At 45.4% G+C, this 23,078-nt stretch overlaps 1 protein-coding gene across 2 annotated transcripts in view; it reads left to right on the top strand.

The window, feature by feature from the left end:
* Nucleotides 1–23,078, top strand: part of Taf2 (TATA-box binding protein associated factor 2) — a 66,604-nt gene that overhangs the window by 35,256 nt on the left and 8,270 nt on the right. The window contains exons 27-32 of one of the 2 annotated variants that reach the window (XM_075669086.1): nt 175–279; nt 2,911–3,025; nt 4,856–4,933; nt 10,992–11,117; nt 15,135–15,401; nt 18,691–18,862. In XM_075669086.1, the coding sequence (XP_075525201.1) occupies nt 175–279; nt 2,911–3,025; nt 4,856–4,933; nt 10,992–11,117; nt 15,135–15,401; nt 18,691–18,862 (863 nt within the window). The remainder of the gene's footprint in view (nt 1–174; nt 280–2,910; nt 3,026–4,855; nt 4,934–10,991; nt 11,118–15,134; nt 15,402–18,690; nt 18,863–23,078) is intronic. The other variant, XM_075669087.1, reaches the window with a different exon arrangement.

The following is a 23,078-nucleotide window of genomic DNA, read 5'->3' as shown; positions in this document are numbered from 1 at the left end:
AAATGAGGTATGCTTTTTACTGCATTTCCTGGTCTGGTACAGCCTGCAGAAGCAGGTACTGCCACATTCCCAGTCTGTGAGACTTACTTCTGCATAATAATAACCTATGGAACATGCAACATGCAAATAAAGCTGTTTTTCATGTACTTTTTTTTTTCCAAAATATACATGCAGATTGGCCCTGCTGCTGATGCTGACGCAGAACCCACCGTTCTCGCGACGCGATGACAGCCCGTTCAACACCGAAGAGCTTGCCGAGAGGCTGTGGAAGCTGATGAGGTGAACTCGAGTGGCATTGCTTAACGGCTTTATTTTCAGCACTAAAGCACTTTGGGGCTTTGTCTCCCGTCTACTTCCTGTCGAAATTCATAATGGAACTCGCCGCTGACACGTAGTTCAAGAAGCAAGGAAGGATGTTGTGTGGACAGAGATGAGGACAGAGAAAGAATGCACAGACAATGACACAGGCAGTAACTTGCGACTGCTTTATTCAGGGCAAATAGGCTGGAATGTATAAACAATGACACATGCACAGAGCGCAACAATGAGTACACACGTCAGATGACCTAACAGGGCAAACCACTTCTCAAAGGAGCTAATCTCTCTGTTGAACAGCTTAATATGAGACAGCTCCATTAAAGGGCCCCTGAAACGGTTCGGACAAATTTTGTAAATGCGTAGGGTACAGCTTAAGTAGAACATTCGCACCACAATTTAAGTGAAGCGTTACGTATTAATGGAGCTACAAGCGATTACAAGTTACCCTCCTCCCTAGCCATGTTTTTCCTCCTCAACTTGTTCGCTGAGCGATCGGGGCTAAGCTCTGCCTTCACTGGCTCTGCGTCACGATGCAACGTCACATCGTCCACTTCCGGTTGTTTTGGAGCCCGCCCTCGACCGCGAGAAACCTCTCCGTTAGCCGCTTGGCCGTCGACCCCAAGCGAAAGCTATCGAGGCAGCGTGCGTTGCAAGCATTCTGTCGTAGCGCCGAACGTGTCTGGTATTCCGGTAATGACACATTACCTCAATATTTCGACGAAACGGTGGAGGCATAAACACAAGCTGATGAAGGAACTTTAGCGTAGACGTACGTGAGCTGCCTGATACGGGTGCCTGCCTCCACGGTCCAGCCACCCGTTGGCGCAGAGCTTAACCAGCCAAAGGAAGAGCTAATATTGCTCTAACCAAGTGTAAAATATTTTAAACATTTACAAAAAACAATGTGTTAACGATTACACTCCTGCGAAAAATTTACACCAACAGCAAAGAAGAATACATTTTGTTACTGCTACTGTGTGTGGTTGAGCTCTATGCCACCAGGTGGCTGCACCGTGCAGACCATTCACATTTGCGCTTCTGTTCATCACCTCAACCGACACGCAAGGGGACATGGTCAGGCCCTATCCCCTTGCGCTTGCGTTTACCCTAGTACCGGACTCGCAAAACGCTATTGCGTTAGTAATCTTCCGGTGTAAAGTGACGGCCGCAATCGCACAAATCCTGGCGCCGATCGGATAGCGGCAGTCTGATGCGCTGCAGCCAGTCCACTCGTCTACTGGCTTGCAGAGGGACACGATGTCGCAGCTTGACATATTGCCACTCGCTACGTTTGCAGTCCACAACGCAACAAAGTCTAATCATAGCGCTCGCGAAAAGACAGACTGACACTGACGGCGGAGCTCTCGTCAAAGACGGAGCACGTTGTAACACAAGCAGACGACACTTGCTGTGTGCCGGAAGTGCTTAAGTGTACTGAAAAATTGTTCTTGTGCATTCTCTCTGGGTTACTTTCTTTCTATAAAAACAAATTAACTAGCATTCCAACTATTACAAACATCATTTGTTTACCATAAAGTTGGAAAAATTATTGATCACGCGCCCTGGTCAGCCAATCGGATAGCTCGCCTCACTGATGTCATATGAGTGATTTCGGTCATATGGGTAGGGGCGGCTTAAAATTCTGCCAAGCAGTGTGCCAGATGTGTCAGAAGACTTAGATGTGTCAATTAATGATCAGAATGACCTACTATAACGACTCAGTATGTTTGTAGAAAATCGTCAAAATCGTTTCAGGTTCCCTTTAACACCACCAGTCATGAACACCTCTGGACACCTCCGGCCATTCAGGCAGTGGTCTTTCTGGCCTATGTAGGACTTGCCACATGGGCCAGATGCCACTGCCTGAATGACCGAGCCAGGGAACGCGAGCGAAAATTTTAATAAGACGACCTGGCGCCCTTGCCTGTGCACGGTGACGACTGCTCGTGCAAACCGTGTTTCCAGGAGATTCTAGGAAAGAGCAAAGACCAGGCTGCACGGGAACTAATGGAAGCCCATCACACAAAAAAAGACTTACTCAAACAGTATCGGCGACACCTCCATTAAGTTGGTCGATGCGGTGATCAACTGCTTTGACAAGTGGTTGCCCGTTAGGTTATCTGACATGTGCACTCATTCTGTGTACACCTTTTCCCCTTCCCCCAATGCCGAACAGCAGGTCAGAACATTGATTCAGGCTGACCTCTCATCCTTTTTCTCAGCTGATGATGACATCAGTGGCCATGGAATGCAATGATTGCTCACATTTCTTTTCAAGCATAGCAATATTTTTATTCTTCTGAAAATGTAGGAGTCCCATAACTAATAACTCTTTAACTGCTTTTTGAGGCTGACTAGCAGTCACAATTCTAATTCTCTTGCCAGGCTATTAAACATTAGTAATTAGTGTTTTGCATAATAATCCTCTAACTTACTCTCAAGCTTTGTCTTCTAACGTCATAAATCATACATATGTATTGAGCCACATGGTGAAGTATTACCTGCCTTATCAATGCGCATGCTGTCATCTCTCATTATGTATGTCTCATCTTAGCGTAAAAGTGCATCTGCTTGTCTATTTTTTTATTGCAGTTCCGCTCTCTCTCACGACTCACGCCTGCGATGTGCCGTGGTGGACTTGTATTACGTTTTGTATGGAAAGAGCAAGCCGTCATGCCTGCCGGGTCCTGACGCCAACCGTTCATCAGTACGTGTGTGTGTTCAAAAATTCAAAAAATTTGTGTGCGAATTAGAGTTGCTAGCTTTGTTGTGGCACAAAAGCTGCCTTCTAGAATGTTATAGGGGGGGGGGGGGGGAGTGAGGCAGGACACAGTGCTAGATTTTCCGTCGTCACCCATGCATCTAAATTATACAAAAAATTAGAGTAAATTTGTGCTAAATTTCATGCACCTAAAAATGCAACATCTTTAGTATAATTTCTGTATTTAAGTGTAACAAACTAGCAAGTGATGTTATAACGAAAGCTTATACGCAACCTATACTGTAACTGTGGGCACTAGTGATAATCCGCATTAGCACTTTCACCGAAATTAGTGTTTTTAGGCTCTAAAATTCACTCTGAGTAGTCGATCTTGCTATTCATTCTTTATATCTAGTGGTTGTTACCGTGACTGAACCTTCAAACATTCATCCAGAGAAGGCCAAGAACGAGTAAGTACGTGCTGGTTACATGTTTGAAGCAGCAAGTTGTATGAAGAAATGTGTAAGACAAGCATCATGTAAGGCAACATCCGTTTTTAAAAAAGTAGGTTGTACTTATCTTGGATTGTAGCGTGGAGTGACATGGACAGAGACTAGAAGCAGACAGGACGTCTCTGTCCATGTCACTTCATGCTACAATCCAAGATCATGTTACCGTACCAACTCGCCCAACTTTCTATCCTATTGCATTAGGTTGTACTGGTTGAAAAACTGGACACATGGCAATCTTAGTGCACTTGCACTGCACTTAAGCTTCCAACTTCACTAGCATAACAGTGTCACGTGGTCACAATGGCACGCTGCTAGCTAGAAAGGCAACAGCAACAATGAATCATTGAAATGTAAACTTTTTCATTGGTCAAATTCATGTTCACTAGTGGAACGTACGGCTGTGCAGCAATGAAAAATAGCACAGTTAGTCACTGAATCAAATGACTGACTAACATTTGGCCATATATTTACAGGCCATCATTGTGAATTCCAGGTTAGCAGGCAGTCGTCGCAACGATTTAATATTGTGCTGTATTCTTATCAGGGCGAATACATCAGGTAGCAACAGGTCCACTATGGTAGAAGCTATGATACTCGTGATATAATTATGATCTGACATGCATGTTTTTGAGCCAAGGCTGAAACTAAACAAAAGCAGGCAAAAACCAAACATGGTAACCCTGATGATGTGCTATAAGTATAAAAAAGAAAGTGCAAACATAGTGGACATGGCAGTAAGTAATAAATGCTACATGCACAAAACACATCTGTTTATTCACCATAGAAAAGGAGCCATTTAAGGTTTGGAAACAAACAATGCTAAACACTGAACATGAAAATGAGAAGGCTCAGGAGGTCACCAAGGTGGCTACAAATTCAAAAATTTATTACATCAAAGGCTGTTCATAAACCTTTCAAGTAGGTTTAAAAGGAACAAACAGAAAGACGTGGAAGTAACACTGAAGACGTACAGATATAAACTGGTAGTCAGCACAGCGGCTAGTGTCTACTCATCCTCGCGTCCTGTTCAGTGCTGTTTGCTTGCAAATAGTGTGTACCACGCAACTAGTCCACCTAGTCACATGAATCCATGTAAAGTTGCAGTTCCTGCTAGCTGCATTCTTCAGATTGGAGAGCCGTGCTTCGGCTGCTTTCCACTGCTTTTAAAACAAATTCAGCTCTGCCTGAAACCTTTAATTTTACCCACCACTTGTGACACGACACTGGTACAGTTGTTAATGAAGTTGGCTGTTGCAGTAACAGGCTACAGTGATTTGTTGGATCGGCAAGTGCATGTCTCCTTCAGTGTTTCTCTTCCCCGCAGTTGTCTATGGTGCTCAGCCTGAAAGAAAAGAAGGCAAAGTTCCAGGAGCCTGCAGCTCCTGAGGACGACTTCTTTTCGGTGAGAAGCGGTGCTCATGGTTCTTGCACATTTTGTCTCCTGCATGCAGCTTGGCCAAGTAGGTTAAACGTAACCACTGGGGGAGGATGGTTTGATTTAGTCATCAGTTCTGTGATGTGTTGTGCTTGTCTGCTATATAAGCACTATTGCTTGATATAACTTGCCCGTAAACGGCATCATGATGGATTACTACGGCACCCAGAATGTTAAAGTGTAGAATATGGGGTGTTCCAATTTATTGTCGATGTCGGTCAGTGGCTAGCTTTCACACGGAAGTGTTGCATGCCTGTAACGAATGCTGTCCTCCCGCGCATTCAATCTATCAAACGACACCGACAAGTAGTGCCGCGCCCCTGTGGCGCACGCTTTCCCTCAGCACCTCAACTGCGCAGTAGCTTTATTTTGCGATTGACCGCTACTTCTTCTCAGACGCTGACATACGTTCCCAAATTATTTAGATGTTGTGGCACGTTAGTTGGTCAGAAAGTGCGTCCAATTCCGTGGCCCTAGCCAGTTCCCCGAAAGGTTATGTATGGCCTTCGAGATAGCCTCATGTCGGCAATCTTGGAGGCCTTACCTGATCTAATAATAGCCTAGCGATCGATGTGGTGGCGCTGGCTGACACACCCGTACAAGCTATTTTCGACAAACACGCGTCCGACGCGTCTTTGCTGATCCAGTTGCTGCCGACGTTCGTTCGTTTGTTTATTTTTTCGATGGTTGCCGGCTCTCGACTTCTTTACGACCGCGACGGCGGTGGTCGATCAGCGCTACTGATAAACGCGTCGTTGGCTCCGTGTCCTTTTCTTTTGCCGTTTACAAACTCGTTCGGATCGCTCGCGTGTGTACTTAGGCCTCGTTTCTGCGGCGGAGTGCCGCCGAGACGGCCGAAGCCAGCGGTATCTTCGTCGGAACGCGAACAGCCGCCAGCTATGCGCCGGTCGGGCGATCACGCAGCAGGAAGAGAAGCCGAGCGCGTCGCGTTTACTCCCCTTGGCGCCGTTCCCGTAGTGCCCGCTTTCGTGAAATCCGGCACTATCGCGGCGACTCCGAGCGCAGGTCGGGCGCGCTTCGACGTTACGCCCCGTTTCAGACGCCGTTGAGGGACGTCCGTGCGCGGCGTTTAGTTCGGTTGCTTCTGCGCCCGACACCGGCCGGGCCCCGTAGCTGGTCGGCGCGTTCTCGTTGACCCGCGAACTTCTCGCTTCGCGCGTCGTCACCATGAGCTCGCGGCAGGCGCGTCGCAAGACGCTGTCTTTCGAAGAGAAGATCGCCATCATCAACGCCGTGTCGAACCGCAACGGCAAGAAGAAAGACGTGGCGGCGCGCTTCGGCGTGCGCCCGAGCACGCTGTCGACGATCCTGAAGCACAAGGACCGCATCTTCACCGCCGTCAGCTCGGGCACGAGCGCGTCGCGCAAGAAGCTGCGCGCCTCCACGTACCAGGACGTGGACAAGGCCGTGCTGCGCTGGATCCTAGACATGCGCACGCGAAACGTGCCTCTGAGCGGCGCCATGCTCCAGGAGAAGGCGCGCGACGTCGCCTGCCGCCTGGGCTGCGACGAGTTCAAGGCGAGCCCCGGCTGGCTGATGCGCTTCAAGAACCGGCACGCCAGCCTGGCCGGCCTGCGACGCGGCGAGTGGCTGCCGCTGCCCGACCTGAACGGCGGCGCGGTGCTCGAGGACGCCGAAGACGTGCTCGACGCCCTGAGGGAGTACCGCGCCCGGGACGTGTACGCCGCGCAGGAGACGGCGCTCTTCTACCGCGCGCTGCCGCACGAGACGAGAGCCTTCAAGGAAGACCCGTGCGTGAGCGGCTCGCGCAGCGCGCAGCGCCTCACCGTGTTCCTCTGCTCGAACATGGACGGCAGCGACAAGCGGGTGCCACTAGTCATCGGGAAGAGCGAGAGACCCAAGTGCTTCCGGGGTTCCAAGTGTGTTCCAGTCAAGTATGTGTCGCACCCGAAGGCTTGGATGACTACGCTCTTGTTCTGCAACTGGCTGTGCGACTTCAACGCCAGCATGGCCGAAGAGGGCCGCTCGGTGTGCCTTATGGTGAGCCAGTGTGCAGCGCACATCGTCGGCGACCTCACCCTGTCCAACGTCCGTCTGTGCTACGTCGGTGCCGACGGCCGCTCGTCGCTGCCCTGTCCGCTGAACCTGGGAGTCATGAACAGGTTAAAGTCCGCCTACAAGCAGAGCCTGATCGAGAGGTTCCTGCTGAACATTCGGCTCGACAGGGACATGAATGTCGACCTTTTTCAGGCGCTGCAGATGCTAGTCGAAGCGTGGAAGTCTGTGAAGCCCACGATGATATTGTCCTGTTTCCAGAGGGCTGGCATTGACGTCAAGCCGGACTTGTCCCAGCTGTCCAGGGAGAACGACGTTGAGAACGCCATGACGCTTCCTCCGGCACTGGCCAAGTCGTGGCACCTTCTTCGCATGTGTGGCTTCGTGCCTGAAGACGTCAGCCTCAATGACTTTGTGTACTGTGATGCTTGGGCCGTTTCGACGGAAGAGGAAAACGGTGAAATTATCCTTGGTAGTGTTCAGAATGACCTTTTATTTGAAGAACGGGAGAACTGTGATCCGAGGCTGCCAAAAGAACCAACTTCGAGAGATGTACTTGATGCCATTGACCTGCTGCGGACCCACGCTGGTACTCAGGAAGACTTTGACGTGGCCTTTGAAGCCATCCAAGTGTATGAGAGCTGCATCAAGGCAGTTCTGTGGAAGCAGATACAAGCTGCGGTAATGGTCTTTTCCGTGATTCAATCTCGCCTTAAAATTTGTAAACACTATTGTTGCAGTTTCCAAGTCACGTTCTTCTGTATTGTCACTGATTTGTAAAAGAACACAGTTGGTTCTTGTTGGTAATATGACTAACGGAACAAAGAAAGACAGGATGACGGGTTGGTGCTATGTTCCTGCATATCACCATCATCTTGTAAAATGTTCCACGTTATTCTTCGTCGATTGGCCAATTGAACATTGCGATTTTCCGTGCAATTAATGTTTCCCTATTCAATACTGCGTTGGTCGTGCTTCATTTCTTGAAGTTATGGTTGCAGCTGGTATGTGTAAAATCGAAGTATTTGTTGCGGCTGTCACAGTAGTCAGTGGGGGAACACACATGAAATTCTATGACTTCCCCAGTCTTGTTCATACATTCAGTGGTGTTGCCTGAGACAAGCTGGGCCGTTATAACGTAAACATTCTATTCCAGTTATTTTGCTTTTCAAGCTTTGTCATTGATCCAAATGCAACTTTCACTTAGTTATTAATAGGATCAGCCAGTCATGAGTAACATACAATAAAAGAATAGAATTAAGCTAAAAGAATTACTATATTAAACTGTCCCTGGTTGGATTGAGAGGAAGCTTTACATTTAATAATAATAATAATAATATTTGGGGTTTTACGTGCCAAAACCACTTTCTGATTATGAGGCACGCCGTAGTGGAGGACTCTGGAAATTTTGACCACCTGGGGTTCTTTAACGTGCACCTAAATCTAAGCACACGGGTGTTTTCGCATTTCGCCCCCATCGAAATGCGGCCGCCATGGCCGGGATTCGATCCCGCGACCTCGTGCTCAGCAGCCCAACACCATAGCCACTGAGCAACCACGGCGGGTGAAGCTTTACATTTGGAGCTTGTATCTAAACATATGGTAACGGAGAAATCGCCTTTCTATGCGTCCACTGTTTTGCTTAAGATAAAAGGTTCGAATGTACTGGTCATAGGGGGATATTTTTATTTAAGCTATCAGTACTTTACAGAAGTATTTGAAAGTTGCATTATAAAAAAGACTAGCACTGTGCTTACAACTGTGTAACTAAGCAGTAAAGAAATTTCGTTGCACTTCTGTAACCTGCACTTATTAAAACATCTAAAGCAGACAAAATTGATGTACTTACGGCGCTCTAAAATACACAGGAAATTTAATTGCGAATAGGACCTTCACAATACGCTCATAAGCATTGCAACATTTTCACATAAAGCTCTAAACACATATACATAGTATCACATTTGTCCGTATGAAATGCTGTCATGTATGCACATTACACAACTGCGACATTTGTTTTTGGTGCAATGTTGCAGATTTCTAAACGTTTCACTTTTATTTGTACTAATTTTTGGCAATACTTAATAAGAAACTATGAAGCGCAATGTAAAATTCTTTTTTTCTGCAGTGTGGTTAGCTTGCATTTTCTGTCTCAAAAGCAACAAATTTTATTCGGATCGCTTCAGCGGCTGTCTGATAAAAAAATTTCAACATTTCACAAGTTTTTGAATAAGTGTTCAAAAGCTTTCTCTCAGATGGGCACTAATGTGAAACACCAAGTCAGTTAAGACTGATTAAGTAATTCTTCCAAAACTATATTTTCACAAATTTAGCAGCAAGATGTTAATTAATATAGAAAGGGCAAACTTCAGTTTTTCTAATTTCGTGCTGAGGCAGCAGTGCCTGTCTGTAAGTGTGGCTCTATGGATGTGAGACGTAGGCTGACCAAGCTACCAAGCGCTTTCATTAAAAAAAAAAAAGACATTCCAGCCTATGAAAACTTAAGCAGTAGATCTGGGATGATGATGGCTGCATACATAAAAAAATGTAAATTAATAGTGCTTACATTATATTTTCGTATTTTGGCTGTTGTGGTGCTGTAAGTGCTTTCAAAATTCTCTTAATTTCACTCTTTGGTGCCCTTAGAGTACAACGTAGTTCATCTTTGCCAACGAAAAAGCAGACAGCGTCAAAATGCATGACGTCTCGGCAAGTTGACGTGGAAACTTCGAACTGGCGGCGGTCACCTGTCATTCATTCTTGCCTCCTTTTCTGACTTGACCGCCAAGGCACCTCTTGGCTGCTCTGTACTGGCAGACACCTTTCTGTGGCTATGGAAGGAAAGCTACAGCTGCGTGGCTGCTGCACGTCTGTTACCATGCCAAGTAGTCCGGCAGCATTTGACAGCGCTTTTGGTTGCTCGGAACAGACGCTCAATCGACGCAGCTTCCATGTGCGGTGGTTTCGCATTTCTCCAGATGCGGAAGGGAAAAGCCACAAAATGAGTAAACCTTTACGTGCAGTGACGTGTTCCGTCTTATTTAACTGTTGCTAACAAGGTGTTTGTTTTGCATTCCCCAGCCTACGCTAGCATAAATGAAAACATGGGGCTCTTTTCAGAAGCGCTCTCATTTGTGCGCGCTTTGCCTCCGTGGCTTTCCCTTCATAGCCACGGAAAGTTGTCCACGAGTATAAAAGCTGTTTACGCTATTTGGATGTATATTTGACCCACAGCAATACTCATCTATCTGGCATGTCTGCGCTTTCTTCAACGTAGCACGCCCAACACTTCCAGGCCACAAACGGCCACGTGCGTTATCAGCGCGACATGGCATTCTTGACAAGAAAATAGTGAGCAGCAGTTTTCGGAAAAGGAAGCTTGAGAAATTCAGGTTGCATATATTTTTGTGCGACAAAGGTACACGCAAAAAGGTGTAACTAAAATGCCGTAAAAGTGGCTTTCTTTATTTTTTCTTTTAGTAGTAAAAGCTTAATTTACTAATATATCTCAACCTGTCTTAAGTGTTCCATTATAGTGCTGCTGTTGCATCGGAGTAGTGGCTGTGACAACTGTTCAAGCTCTCTAACCCGCCGTGGTTGCTCAGTGGCTATGGTGTTGGGCTGCTGAGCACGAGGTCGCGGGATCGAATCCCGGCCACGGCGGCCGCATTTCGATGGGGGCGAAATGCGAAAACGCCCGTGTACTTAGATTTAGGTGCACGTTAAAGAACCCCAGGTGGTCAAAATTTCCGGAGTCCTCCACTACGGCGTGCCTCATAATCAGAAAGTGGTTTTGGCACGTTAAATCCCATAATTTAATTTATTTATTTTTTTTTGTTCAAGCTCTCTACTTGGTATCTAGTCATGGCGCATTACACATGGCAATCTTTCTGATCTTACGCTTGCAAGTTTCTGATTTTGCCAAGCCTCGTGAGCCAGTTCGTCTCCGAGCACTCCGCTCTTTTCATTCCCGTCTTTTCCTTTATCTTAGATGAAACTTGAGCAAGGCAACATTGTGTCCGGTGTGGAACTCTTGGCCGAGGCTGCCCTCACTGCGACCGAGCGACTCGACACGCAGGTGATTCTCCTGCAAGACGCTGAGCACATCAAGACGGAGGTACGTTGTCCATGAGTTATTTGAGAGCGTGGAACCTGCAGGAGAGCTGTAGTTGGCCTCTCTATCGAACCGAATAGCCAAATTTTATGGCAGTCAAGCCTCGGTATGATGACCTTGATGTAACGAAATTTGCGATGCAACAAACTATTTTCATTTCCCGATCTTAGTTACACTGAAAACTGTGTGCAGTCAAACCTCGATATAATGGGCCTCGATTGAACCAAATTCGCAATGTAACGAGCTATTTTCATTTCCCGATCTTAGTTGCATTGGAAACCGTGTATTTAATTTTCGTGATTTAACAAAATTTTCGGTCGTTTTAGTTGTGCTTCGAGCCTGTATAGCTAGTAAATCTAGCAAGAAACTATGTCGGCCGAGGCAAAAGTTATTTCAAGCGTCCTTCTGCATGAAAATCTTGAGCGGCAAAACCAGCGCGCGTGCGCTGGGAAATGGTAGGCAGGAAACACTGCTGCGCCATTTGTCGCTGTGGTAAACAACTGGGAGAGAGAAGCATGAGCACTGACGATTCTTTTGGTGCAGACGGGATGAGGAGGGAGTGAAAGCGCCGTAGTGTGGTCAAGCAAGGGGGGAGGGGCAGGAACACGCGCCTATCTGCCTCCTCCTCGCGCAGGTGCACGAGGCGGAGCGCTCTCCACCGAAACCCGCAATAGATGGTGCCTTCACACGCATTTTGCTGTTCTTGCGCCTCTAGTGTTGCCGGTCCTGGTCCAGTCGCATAGTGTCAAGTGAGATGCTGTGCGAAGTGTTCACTCGCTTGCGTTGAGACTGTGAGTTCGTGGTCATCGAGCGAGATCTGTTGAACGTTTGCTGAGCTCACGTAACGCTAGGAAAAGACTATGAACCTTACTTCTTGTAGTCTCTTTGCTATCGCCATCTGTGCTCCACCTTTCTAGAGAAACTGATCTTTCTTTTTTTTTTCTCTCTCTTTCTTTTTCCCCCTCTCTCTGTACTAATGTCCATACCTTTTTGCACTTTTGTTCTTTAATTTGCGGGGGCCAGCAGCGGGCACTAAGCGTCATCAGCTATGTCGTCCGAGGCACCGCGGGACGCAACGCGCAGATCTCGGACGCTGTGAGCCATGTCGATGCATTGCTCTCGGCACGATCAGCGCCGTATGCACTGATGCTCGTAACCACGCTATTATGGCCCAACCTTCTTACAATTTATTTATAGATGCTTACTAACAAGGTACTATCCACCAGGAATGCTCTGGGTGTTTGTGAAGTTGTTTCTAATGCTGAAACTTCAAGATCTCGAATTAACGAAATTCGCAATTTAACGAAGTTTTTTCCTGCAATTGAAACTCCATTATATCGAGGTACGACTGTATTTAGTACTTATTTATTTATTTATTTATTTATTTACTTTGATATTTACTTACAGGTCTCGCATGAGGCATTGGCAAGATACATTACAGTAAGAAACATAGGGGAAAGGAGTGATGCTCCTGTATAGTACAAGAACATTTGAGTATTGCACAATAAAAAGAGGACTTAGTAGGCAAAAAAGTTGAGTAATGTGGACTGTTATAGCTTTATTTTCTTTTTTTTTATATGTTAGAAAAGAGGACGGAAGGCAACATGGTGACAAGAACACTCGCCTTTAATCACCTCTTTCAAACTGTGTCTACATATTGAGTGTCGCATATATGTGACTGATGTGGCCTTTTGGACTGTAGTGCCCTCATTAAGCTTCAACATTGGTAGCTGCACAAAAGCGTCCGTGTTACAATTCGATTCCTTTAAATTGAGAAGTTGGCGCGTGTGTAAACCTTGCTCTTCGGTTGAGGAAAGTGGGAGGGCAACAAAGAAGCCTGAGTTGCAGCTAAGGACCACACAGTAAGCGACGGAACGAACAATTATATACGTACTGAAAACGGGCTGGAAGACAGTGGCGTTTTAGATACGTGTTTTAGAGAGCAGGTGGGTGTAGTCAGTATTCTAGTTAACCATTTCCGTGCCAGACTACTGTACTAAATTCTGACCAGAAATGGCCAATTTCTTATTGCTGTAGAATGCTTTGCAAAAAACAAAAAACAATATTGACATTGTTTTAAACGTATAGCTGTACAAAATCTCAACCATGCATTTACTGCAAATGTGGAGCTTAACAAAGCATTTTACGAAAGAACTGCAAGAAAATGGAAAGTATTGTCAACGAGAAAATGAAAATTTCAAGAGACTCTTTAGTATCGTGAGTGAGCTGAGCTCATCCTTGGCCATTTTTAACCAGAAACATGTAAATGAATCCAGCTCTTCCATGGTATGGAACGGGTTAATATCAAGAACTAGACTTGGCAAGGTAATTTAATGCATCGAGAGGATAACCCGTCCTCTATTACCAGTAAACCAAACACTAGATAACCAGTAATAGATGCTAGAGAAAAGGCATTCCAACATTACAGAAGTGTATGTAGTATGATGAGATCAAGAAATTTGCTGGCAGAAAATAGGAGTCGGTTGACACAAGGCAGAGCTAATTGGACATCACCCGGAAATGCGTTTGCTCAGTAGTGGACTTATATAAGCTAGCGATGGTGACATTGATGAAGCCTTGCTGTTATAAAATCTCATCCTTTAATGGTTGTAGTGGTCAAGCAACGTTGTAATGCTATGGAAGAGCTTGAAATGTTTCTTAAAGCAGCTGCAATTATTAAGCACCTCTAGCCAACAGGCAGGTTACTGGGTGAACTTGTGCTGATGTTCTCGCACAACCGATCACAGACTTTAAATATTGTGTCATTTTAGGAAACGTGAGCACTGTGGATAATTGAAGGCGTTGTGGAATCTCGCATTCTAAAGCAAAAGCCACTAGAAGGCATATTTTATACAACCATTTAGCAATTATTGTTTACTTGAACTTTTGCATTCAGTTACATGCAGTTTCAGCTCTCTGAAAGTGCATGTCACAAAGAAAGGTAACAATTCCAGCCTAGAACAGCGGTTCTTGTTGTCATTCAGAGTACAATTCTTATCTCTTGCATGCCTTTTTATCACTAGCAAATTCTTGTTCATGTACAGTCAGCCACATAAGCTTACAGTGCACAGGATTTGCGGAAAAGGTGATTCCCGCAAAGCCTGGCTACTGAGCCTCCAATTCAAGTTTTCAGGACCTACACATCGATCCATTACAAGTGCCATGTCGTCGTTGACAGAGCACAAATTCACATTTGCCATGGAACCTGCATCCCGCAAACTTTTGTGGCTCACTGTGCATTACTACTGGATTTGATTAATTGCTAATATGTTCCTCCAACTTGTTTGTCATTAACAGCATTCTGTCTGCCCAATTACGACGCAGCTGATGGAGTTGCACGCATTGCTTGCTTGCTATTTTTCTTGCACTATTTTAGATGAAAAGTCTACAGTGCTGTTAAAAGCACTGTAGACTTTGTAGTGCTGTTAAGCAATAATCATGCATGTTGGGACTTCATGTTTCCAACAGGTTATATTGTGCTGCCCTGAAAATTGTTAATTGCTGACCCCTCTCTTTCGAAGCTCTGTCATAACCAGTGGGTTGAAAGGTGCTTGGGTGCAGTCTGTCTTAGAAGCACTTGCTTGAAGTTTCAAGTTCAATACCATTCGCATGGGGAGGTGTTGGAAGTTGGGCTTGGCTGCCTTGCAAGAACCTCCGTCTGCATGAAAATGGTGATTTCCTCTTCCATGCCATAAAGCACCGGAGCCGCCTGTTGATCTAGCACCCTCTCTCTCCTCGCTTTCCTGCTTCTGTCGTTTGGGTTTTTAATTGTAGCTTGGTGTCTCTCACATGCACTGATTGCGTCTTTACTTCAACCACCTTGCACCTGGATGCATTCGTGAATGCCCTTGTGCCATGCGAACGCACATATTACACTGGATGTCTTGCAGTGTGGTCGTGCTGACCCAAAACTTGAAGCTTCATGACTCTGTCTTCCAAACATTCTTTTTCTGTCTGTCAGTCGTGTTTTTTTTGCCAACAATTGACTGCACATGCACTTCATAACCCCCTCCCCCATAGGAAGAGGCTGTTGTGACCACACAGTCGCTGGAGCCCCTAGACACCGAGATCATCCAGGTGGAACAAGAAGAGGTATATATAGGGGTCGATGAACAGCCGCCGCAGCACGAGCCACAGCACGAGCCACAGCACGAGCCGCAGCACGAGCCGCAGCATGAGCCGCCAGCCGAGCCAGAAGCGGAGCCCCTTGAAGTAGTTGAGCCGTTGCATAACGAGCCGGAGGTTGCGGCGCACTCGGACGTGGAGCACATGGAGGTCGAAGCTGAGGTACTGGATTGGCTGATTGATTTCTTGAAGTGAAAGCAAGACTCCCAAGTTGCGTTTTCTCTTTGCCTTTTTACCCCTTCCCTTCTTTCCCCACTTTGTTCACGTTACAAGTTTCCATCCACAATATTGAAAACTGCTCTGAAGAAAGGCACAGCAGCTTAAGCGTCCAGCGGAGCTGTTGTTGACATGTTGTTCCGTTGTGGTTCCTCTGTATTGTTTTTCTTATCTTGTTTCCATTTATTAAGCATATTTTTGTATGATGCCTTCACATACCTAATTAGTTCATCTACATGGTTTTCTTCTTGTGAATGTTTTTCTTGAATTTCATATGTAAAAGGTGTATTGAAGTGACGAATTTAATCTTAATTTTTACGTTAAGTGAAGGTCTTTGACCTCAATGTCCTCAAAGAACACCAAGAAGCTTCAGAGTGCATTAAATGATTTGCTCTAATAACTCTTCTGCAAACTAGTTTTCGTTTCGTTTCCCAGGAAGTGCTTGTCATGATGTTATGAAGCTGGTCACATGGGAGCAGAACATTATGACATTTTGGAACTCTCTCTGACTCATTCCGCCATCTGCTATATCGCTACTTGTTGTGCATCCCAATGTAAAAATTAATGTCACATGTTTTCAGCCTTCTCAGAAACGCTGGGCAGAATTAAACACACAAATAAAGAACATGGAATCTGTACCATGTTTCTTGTTACTGCAGGTCTTGTAGTATTCAGGCCTTTCATTAGTTCATCAGTGTTCATGTTATATTCTGTACTGTGGTTTTATTATACAGTTAAACCTCGATATAACCAAGTATTTAACTTTTTATAACCCGTTCTACACAAAACACCACATATTTAGAACCTCAATGTAACGGAATGTGTTCGTATGCGATTTCAATGTAAAGAAATTTCGCTTTCGCCGCAGAGGAGAATGCCGGGACAATAAATGGAAACTTCCACGGACGCAGACGGTCGAATGATTGAACTGCAAGCAGCTGCTTTGCAAACGCGCCTCTCAAATCGCGTGCGGCACGAGGAAGTGGAGCCGCATCATGTTCCGTATAAAGTCCAAGTGCGATAAGATCCTATCGCACCCCTCACACTGTGTGCTTCAGGTGCGAGTGTGCGAAGGTGAGACGAGAAAGATGGCGGCTTCACGAGTGCCCCCTTCCCGCGCGAGCAAAGGGAAAGAGGGGGAGGGGAGGAGCTCGCGGTAACGCGATCAAGCGCGCGCTAATTGCGGGGAAAGGGGGAGAGGGGGTAAATTGGCGCGCGTCTCGGCCGTGGCTGTTCATGGCTGCATGCGCAGCCGCGCACCCTGCTTTAGGGGTTATCTGCCGCGTGTGCAAAGAGTGGGCGTGCCGAGACGGCACGGTATTGTGTAAGCTGTCTTCCCGCGCGTTTAGTGTTGGGGGTTGCGTAATCTCGAGTTTCGGCGACCCGTTGGAGCGAGAGGCGGACGAAGCATTCGCTCGCCGCTGCCGGCGCTTTTCATGATAGCGTCGTCCCAGTGCGAGCGACGCTATCAGCCGCGGGGAGCGGACTGCACGGTGGCTGGCCTCGTTTAATTCGTACCGCCGATGTGAAGATATCGTCGACACGGCATGAAATCGTGCCATTCGTCGCCGACTCCCAAATTCGTAAAATTGTTTTCTCGTTCAAATTGGCTTTCTTTTTTTCGATTTCCCGATAATTAAAAAAATTCTGCGGCCCCTTTCCGTGTAAGAAAAAATCGATCGACAAATGTACTTATTTGCATAAAAGGTCGAATTCCAGTACCACGAAATTTCGATACAAAGAAACAAATTGCCGATTTTTCCTACTTCGTTATATGGAGTTTCAACTGTAATGGATTACTTGAGTCAACAAAAAGTATGCGAAAGATATACAAAACTGACAGCTTGCCATGGTAGCTTAGTGACTATAGAATTGCGCTTCTAAATTCGAGGTTGCAAGTTTGACCTAGATCTTGGCAGCCTCATTGCAATGGTAGTGGAATCTGAATGCAGAAAAGCTTGTGTACTTTGGTTTAGGCGCATGTTAAAGAACCCCAGAGGGCCAAAATTAATCTGGAGTGCTACCCCATTACAGCAAGCCTCGTAATCAGATTCTGGTTTTGGCGAGTAAAACCCCAGAGTACATTTTTACGAAACTGACTGACAATTAATAAATGTAACCTAGAATTTAAAGAGAATGATACGCCTAGCCGTATCAATACATTACCTTCAAAAAACCAAAGCCAAAAACCAAAAACCAAAGAACCCACTCTTCCCTTGACATGAGAAATAGTAAGCCAGACAAGACGCAATGATAAAGGGCAGATGGTGACACCACCTCAGCATAGATTTTGATCATAGATTTTGATGAGGCATCATAGATTTTGATGAGGTCTGATTGGGCACAGGTAATTTTTATGCAAAAACGTTTACTGCTTCACAATAGCTAAAATACAGCAAAAATACTTCGAAATTTGTAGCTTCACTTTGACATGTTGGGGAAGTAGTTTTGGTGCGAAGTTTAGAGAAATGAAAGTCTACCCTTCATTTTCTCATCTAGTTATCGGCCTCGTGCTCTAAAATTAACAAAAATATGGTCTTGGAAAGAGTATCAGGCTGAGCTGATTTAATGCTTCTCCTTAATGTCTAAGAACGACAGAAAGCTGAGCTAGTTGGTAAGGATTCATTATGCAAAAAAGAAGTGAGGCGTGCAGACAGGACACAAGAGTAGAGAAGTGGACAACACGAACGCCGACTATCAACTGAAGAGAGCACCGAGGCGCCTCAATGCTCCCTTCAGTTGATAGTCGGCGTTCGTGTTGTCCACTTCTCTACTCGTGTGTTCTGTCTGCACGCCTCACTTCTTTTTTGCATAATGAATCCTTAGTGTCTAAGGTGTATGAAGAGCACCGAATAGCTCACCAATGTGTATACCAAGTCCACAAAAGATACCAACAGTGTACCTCTGTGCTAAAGCTTCTTGTGGTTATGCTAGAAATTTTCAGGCAACCTTTGACTGATCTGCTATTCATGAGGTTTAAGGGGAGCCCTTGCGTGGCACTTTCTCCTTGTCATTCCTTTGCGTTAAGTGGCCGTTCTGATGTTTAAAACCTGAAGAGATACTCCTAGGCACCGGAGCACCCAAAATAATTTACGTACTTGAGTTCTTTTTCTGTTAAGCATTCTTGGTTTCAGCACTCCGGAGGCTTCGTGGCTGTAGCTAGTACTAGGATGTGCGTGCTCGGGGCACAGTTCGTCTTGGTTCGCATTCCGACACGTTGTCCGTCATTTCCCAGGAGCCAGAAGTGGTGCCGTTGCAGCCGCAAACGTCGGCGCAGCCGCAGCAGAGGGAGGCGTCGCACAGTAGCGCGGAGTCTGGTCCAGTGGCCACACCTGTGGTTCCGATTCAGCCGGCTGACATCAACTACTCCGACGACTCCCAGTCGAAGTCGCTACCGGGGCTTGCAGGTGAGCGAGTGGGCACACTGTGTTTTTTTTATACATAATATCCATCTAAAATCAGCGATGACGGAAGGTTTTTATTATTGTTGTTGTTGTTGTCAGAAGCTTTAGTTATCCCAAAGGGAGCAAGCTGTTAGTAATCACAATGAAAGCATTGACCCATATCTTGGTCCCCTTCCTCAACTAGAAAAGTTATGGACACTTAGGTCATCGCCATTATGCTGTCAGGTTACTGACAGCATATGTGTAGGTCCACACATCGAGGCTTAAGAAGAAGCACGGTGTCGAACTAAAAAAATTAGTGATTCGGTTTGGGTTCGGCGTGCTGCAATTTCATCGCGGTTTAGTTTTGGTTTGGATTACAACATTTCTCGAACCGGTAAAGTTTATTCTGCCCTGCGGCGAAGTGCCATAGAGTGCTATTGTTTTGCCATGGGGGTGGAGCTTTGCCAGGGGGTGGAAGAAATGGATTTTCTGGCCCACGGGAGACAAAAATCAGTGTTCTTTACATGAGCATCAATGATGTTTAGTATTGTACAGGTACAGCAGCTACACAAAAATAGACAGTCATCTTAAGCACTGCCATTGCGAGCACGTGCCGCACACGATTGCGGTGCCTCGACATGTCCTCCCTCTTTCCCGCATTTTTATTGTCACCCATACTGAGTATGAGGGAGATGGCAGAAAGTTTTGGGGGCTTTCAAATGACATTTTAGAATTGAATCAAATGCACTAGACTTCCGTGATTTCGACTTTGGTTAATTCGCTTTTTTCGGTTACGTAGTTTGGGAAGTTGGAGCCGACACCCATGCCTTTCTATGGGCCCAAAGTTTCGCTATTTTGATCCCAAAATTGGCCTCCATCGGATAATTCAAACTTGGCCAGTCAGCAGGCAGGCACCTAATCCTTATGGTGACCCCAGCAACGACCCCTTTAGTGGCATTGTCCTTCTCGGCGGAGCTTAGGGGGACAGTGGATGCCTTCAACACATGTCATCTCTCGTCGAAAACGGCTATTTTTGGCCAGCCCTAGGAAGATTTGCAAGATTAACTGTAGCTCACAATGTCCGATTACAGCAGTTACCCGATTTTAATGCGGGCTTTATTTTTTCCCCAGTGAAAATTGGACTCACAATTGCCTGCACAGCGCAGTCAGATACGAAACCAAAACTGCCTTTAAAACAGTTGTAAGCTTTACTGCATAAAGCAAATGTACTGCAGTGAAGCTGACCTTAAGAACCCTGCTGCGAAGCTGACCTTGGTAAACTGGGCACAATTGTGAACATATATTTTCCTTGCTAACAAAATTAGGTGTGTGGCAGATTTCTGGTTTGTTTAGGAGCTTTAATGTAATTGCTATGTTAGAAAAGTTTTCTCATTTGGGCACAAAAAGTGGGCTTGCCTTTGATTCGGGGGCATGTTAGACTCTGGCAAATACTGCCAAGTGAATCGGTGGTGTGTTTGACGTTCTTATTAACCTTGTTTAATTTGATCGATTCGGTTGGTTCCATTAGGGTCAAATTAACGGAAGTTGACTGTATGAGTATTTGAAAGAAGAAAACGACTGTCTAATACATGTATCAAATAGAATATCAAACATTTCCAATTTCTAAAAAAAAAGTGAAATGAAAATTATGCGGAGCTTGTTCGACCGCGAAAGGCTTGTTTGCATTACTTGATGCACGTAGGGATGTGCAAATATTCGGAACTTTAGGATAACAAATCAAACAATGTCCTATTCAATTCGGTCTTCGAATGAAACAGTCACTATGCATAAATGCGAGCATTTTTCTGGTACCTTTAGAGTACTTCAAGACATCTGCTGCTCCCAAATAAACTTAACATCATAGCAAAAGTACAGTACACTTTCACCCTCGCAGGCATGGTATAGACATATAACACGAGAACTGGCGTAGTGGAGCAGGCTAGGTCACTTCGGTAACCATACTTTACTGGCTGTCATTACTGGCTGTCATTACTGGCTGTCATTACTGGCTGTCATTACTGGCTGTAAAGCAATCATCCGCACTTTCTGAAGAGCCCTGTGCATTCCAAGAAACTACTTTGCTCCTAATGCTCCATTTGTGCTTCTAATAAACAATCCTTCATAGAATAGTATCTTATGACCGATACTTGCTAAGAATACTGGGATGTGAAGAATCATTTTGTATTAATTGTGATAATGGCCGTTCATTATTTGAAAACTATCAGAAAATCATTCAATATTAAATTCCTTCTCAAAAATCGCTATTTGCACACTTCGAGATACATTTACACCGTGATACAGTAACATCATATCTGGAGCATGGTGGCACTGAAAGTAATAAAATAAAAAAGGTACAGGAGGTTCAAGATGCATGTAGTAGACTCAGTAGAGTGCATAGGGCTCATATAGTGCAAAGCATTTTTAAAAACTTTTTTTTTTTTTTTTTGCTGAGTCAAACGCAGACAATTCATAAATGTGTTTACCCATGACATCACATAGAAGAACCACGCCAGTAAATGCTCTCTAAAGCAAGATTTCTCATTGTACCTTGTTTCACGCTTTATTAAAACAAAAATTTAACTTTTGCTTTTTCGCGGAGATTTCAACGAGCACTGATGTCACCAAGAAATCTTTTTAGAGGAAAAAAAAAGATACTTCGGCAAAACCTCACTCCCACAAATCACCAACTGTTCCAAGAGAGTCAGCAGTGGTCACATTTGGGGTCTGGGACATTTCGTGTGGAATGACCCACTAGCAGACCGCCTGCTGTGCACCTGTGTGGTCCTAGCAGAAAAGGGACACTAAACTTCCAAGCTACAAATGCTAATGACAGTGACAGCGACAAGAACTTTATTAGAGTGTCCTGAGGAACTTGATTGGCGGGGGAACCGAAGGCTCCCCAATCAAGTTGGTGGCTCCACCCACGACGGGACAGGGAGGTGGTGACTCTCCCCGACGTCGCGGGCCCCCTGGGCGGCCTGTAGTTGGTTCTTGAAATCCTAGCTCTTCAGCAAGGCGTCCCACTGTATTGAAGGTCGGAGCCCACATTGTACGGGTACAGCCAGAGCATGTGGTCGAAGGAGCAGCACGCGTGACCGCGTTTAGAGCACGACTGCGGGAAGTTGGGGTCTATCCAACTAATCCACAGATGCTAATGGTATTTTTTCTTTGGTCTCATCCCGTGTATCATCTTAAAGGCTTCTGACGTTTGTAAGACCGCTTGCCAGCATTCCTCGTTGCACCAGCGTTTTAAGAAGCCTGCTTATATGGGCCTGGTATCTAATCAGCCAGGTTGCTGTTCACTGCTGCACATCAGCGGTTTTCTCGCGTGCCCCCGTTGTGCCTACATGTCGGGTGCGTGTATTGCCAGAACGCCACCAGAGGCGTTCCACATGCAGTGGTAAACCTTGCAATTGCTTTAAATGCTTTACCTTAGCAAACATAACCCCCCCCCCCCCATTTTTTTTTTTTTTAAAGAGCATACCGCAAGTTTGTCTTGAAAACAAGCAGGTGTCCGAGCTGATGTGGAAAACAAGACATGCTGTCGATATTTTTTAGAAACGCAACCGAACAGTAGGATGAGCAAATAAAGAAAGAAAAAACTAGGGTAACCATGAATGACTGCACAGGCATAGAAAATATATATATTGTGCACTATCACTACAAAAATCTATATTTTTTGGTTGCGATATATATAAATGATCCTGCATATTGACACGAATGGTTGGTCGGCAGGTGATGCTATTGTAACCGCCGCATTTACTCTGTCGTTATGGAACATGAGGCCACGAGATCGATTCCTGTCGTGCTGACCGCATTCTGACGGGGGTGAAATGCAAAAACGCTTGTGTACTCAGATTTAAGTACAGATAACAGAATCCCACATGGTAAAGGTTAATCTGGAGACCCTCCCCCCTCCCCTCTTTATATTTTCATAGACTCTATGTGCTCTGAGACATCAACCGCAATAATTTTATTTGATTTTTAACGTGACCTTATTGTCATTTGTTCACAGTGAGTCCTAATCAATCCTGCAAGTAGTGTGAACGAGGTATTTATTTATTTATTTATTATTACCCTCAGGGCCAAAGGCAATAAAGAGGAGTGGGTTACAGCAAATGAGAAAAAGAAACGAGTATAAGCAGTTAGAACATTAAAGTACAGCAGCTTCTGATTGTACAGCTTTAGCTAGGGTTTACAACGTCATCATAAATTGGTAACAAACTAAGACAGTAAA

Source organism: Dermacentor variabilis, chromosome 9 (assembly GCF_050947875.1).
Source record: "Dermacentor variabilis isolate Ectoservices chromosome 9, ASM5094787v1, whole genome shotgun sequence".
Classification (NCBI taxonomy): Eukaryota; Metazoa; Arthropoda; class Arachnida; order Ixodida; family Ixodidae; genus Dermacentor; species Dermacentor variabilis.
The sequence above is the reverse complement of the archived record's forward strand: the minus strand, read 5'-3'. Positions and strand labels throughout refer to the sequence as shown.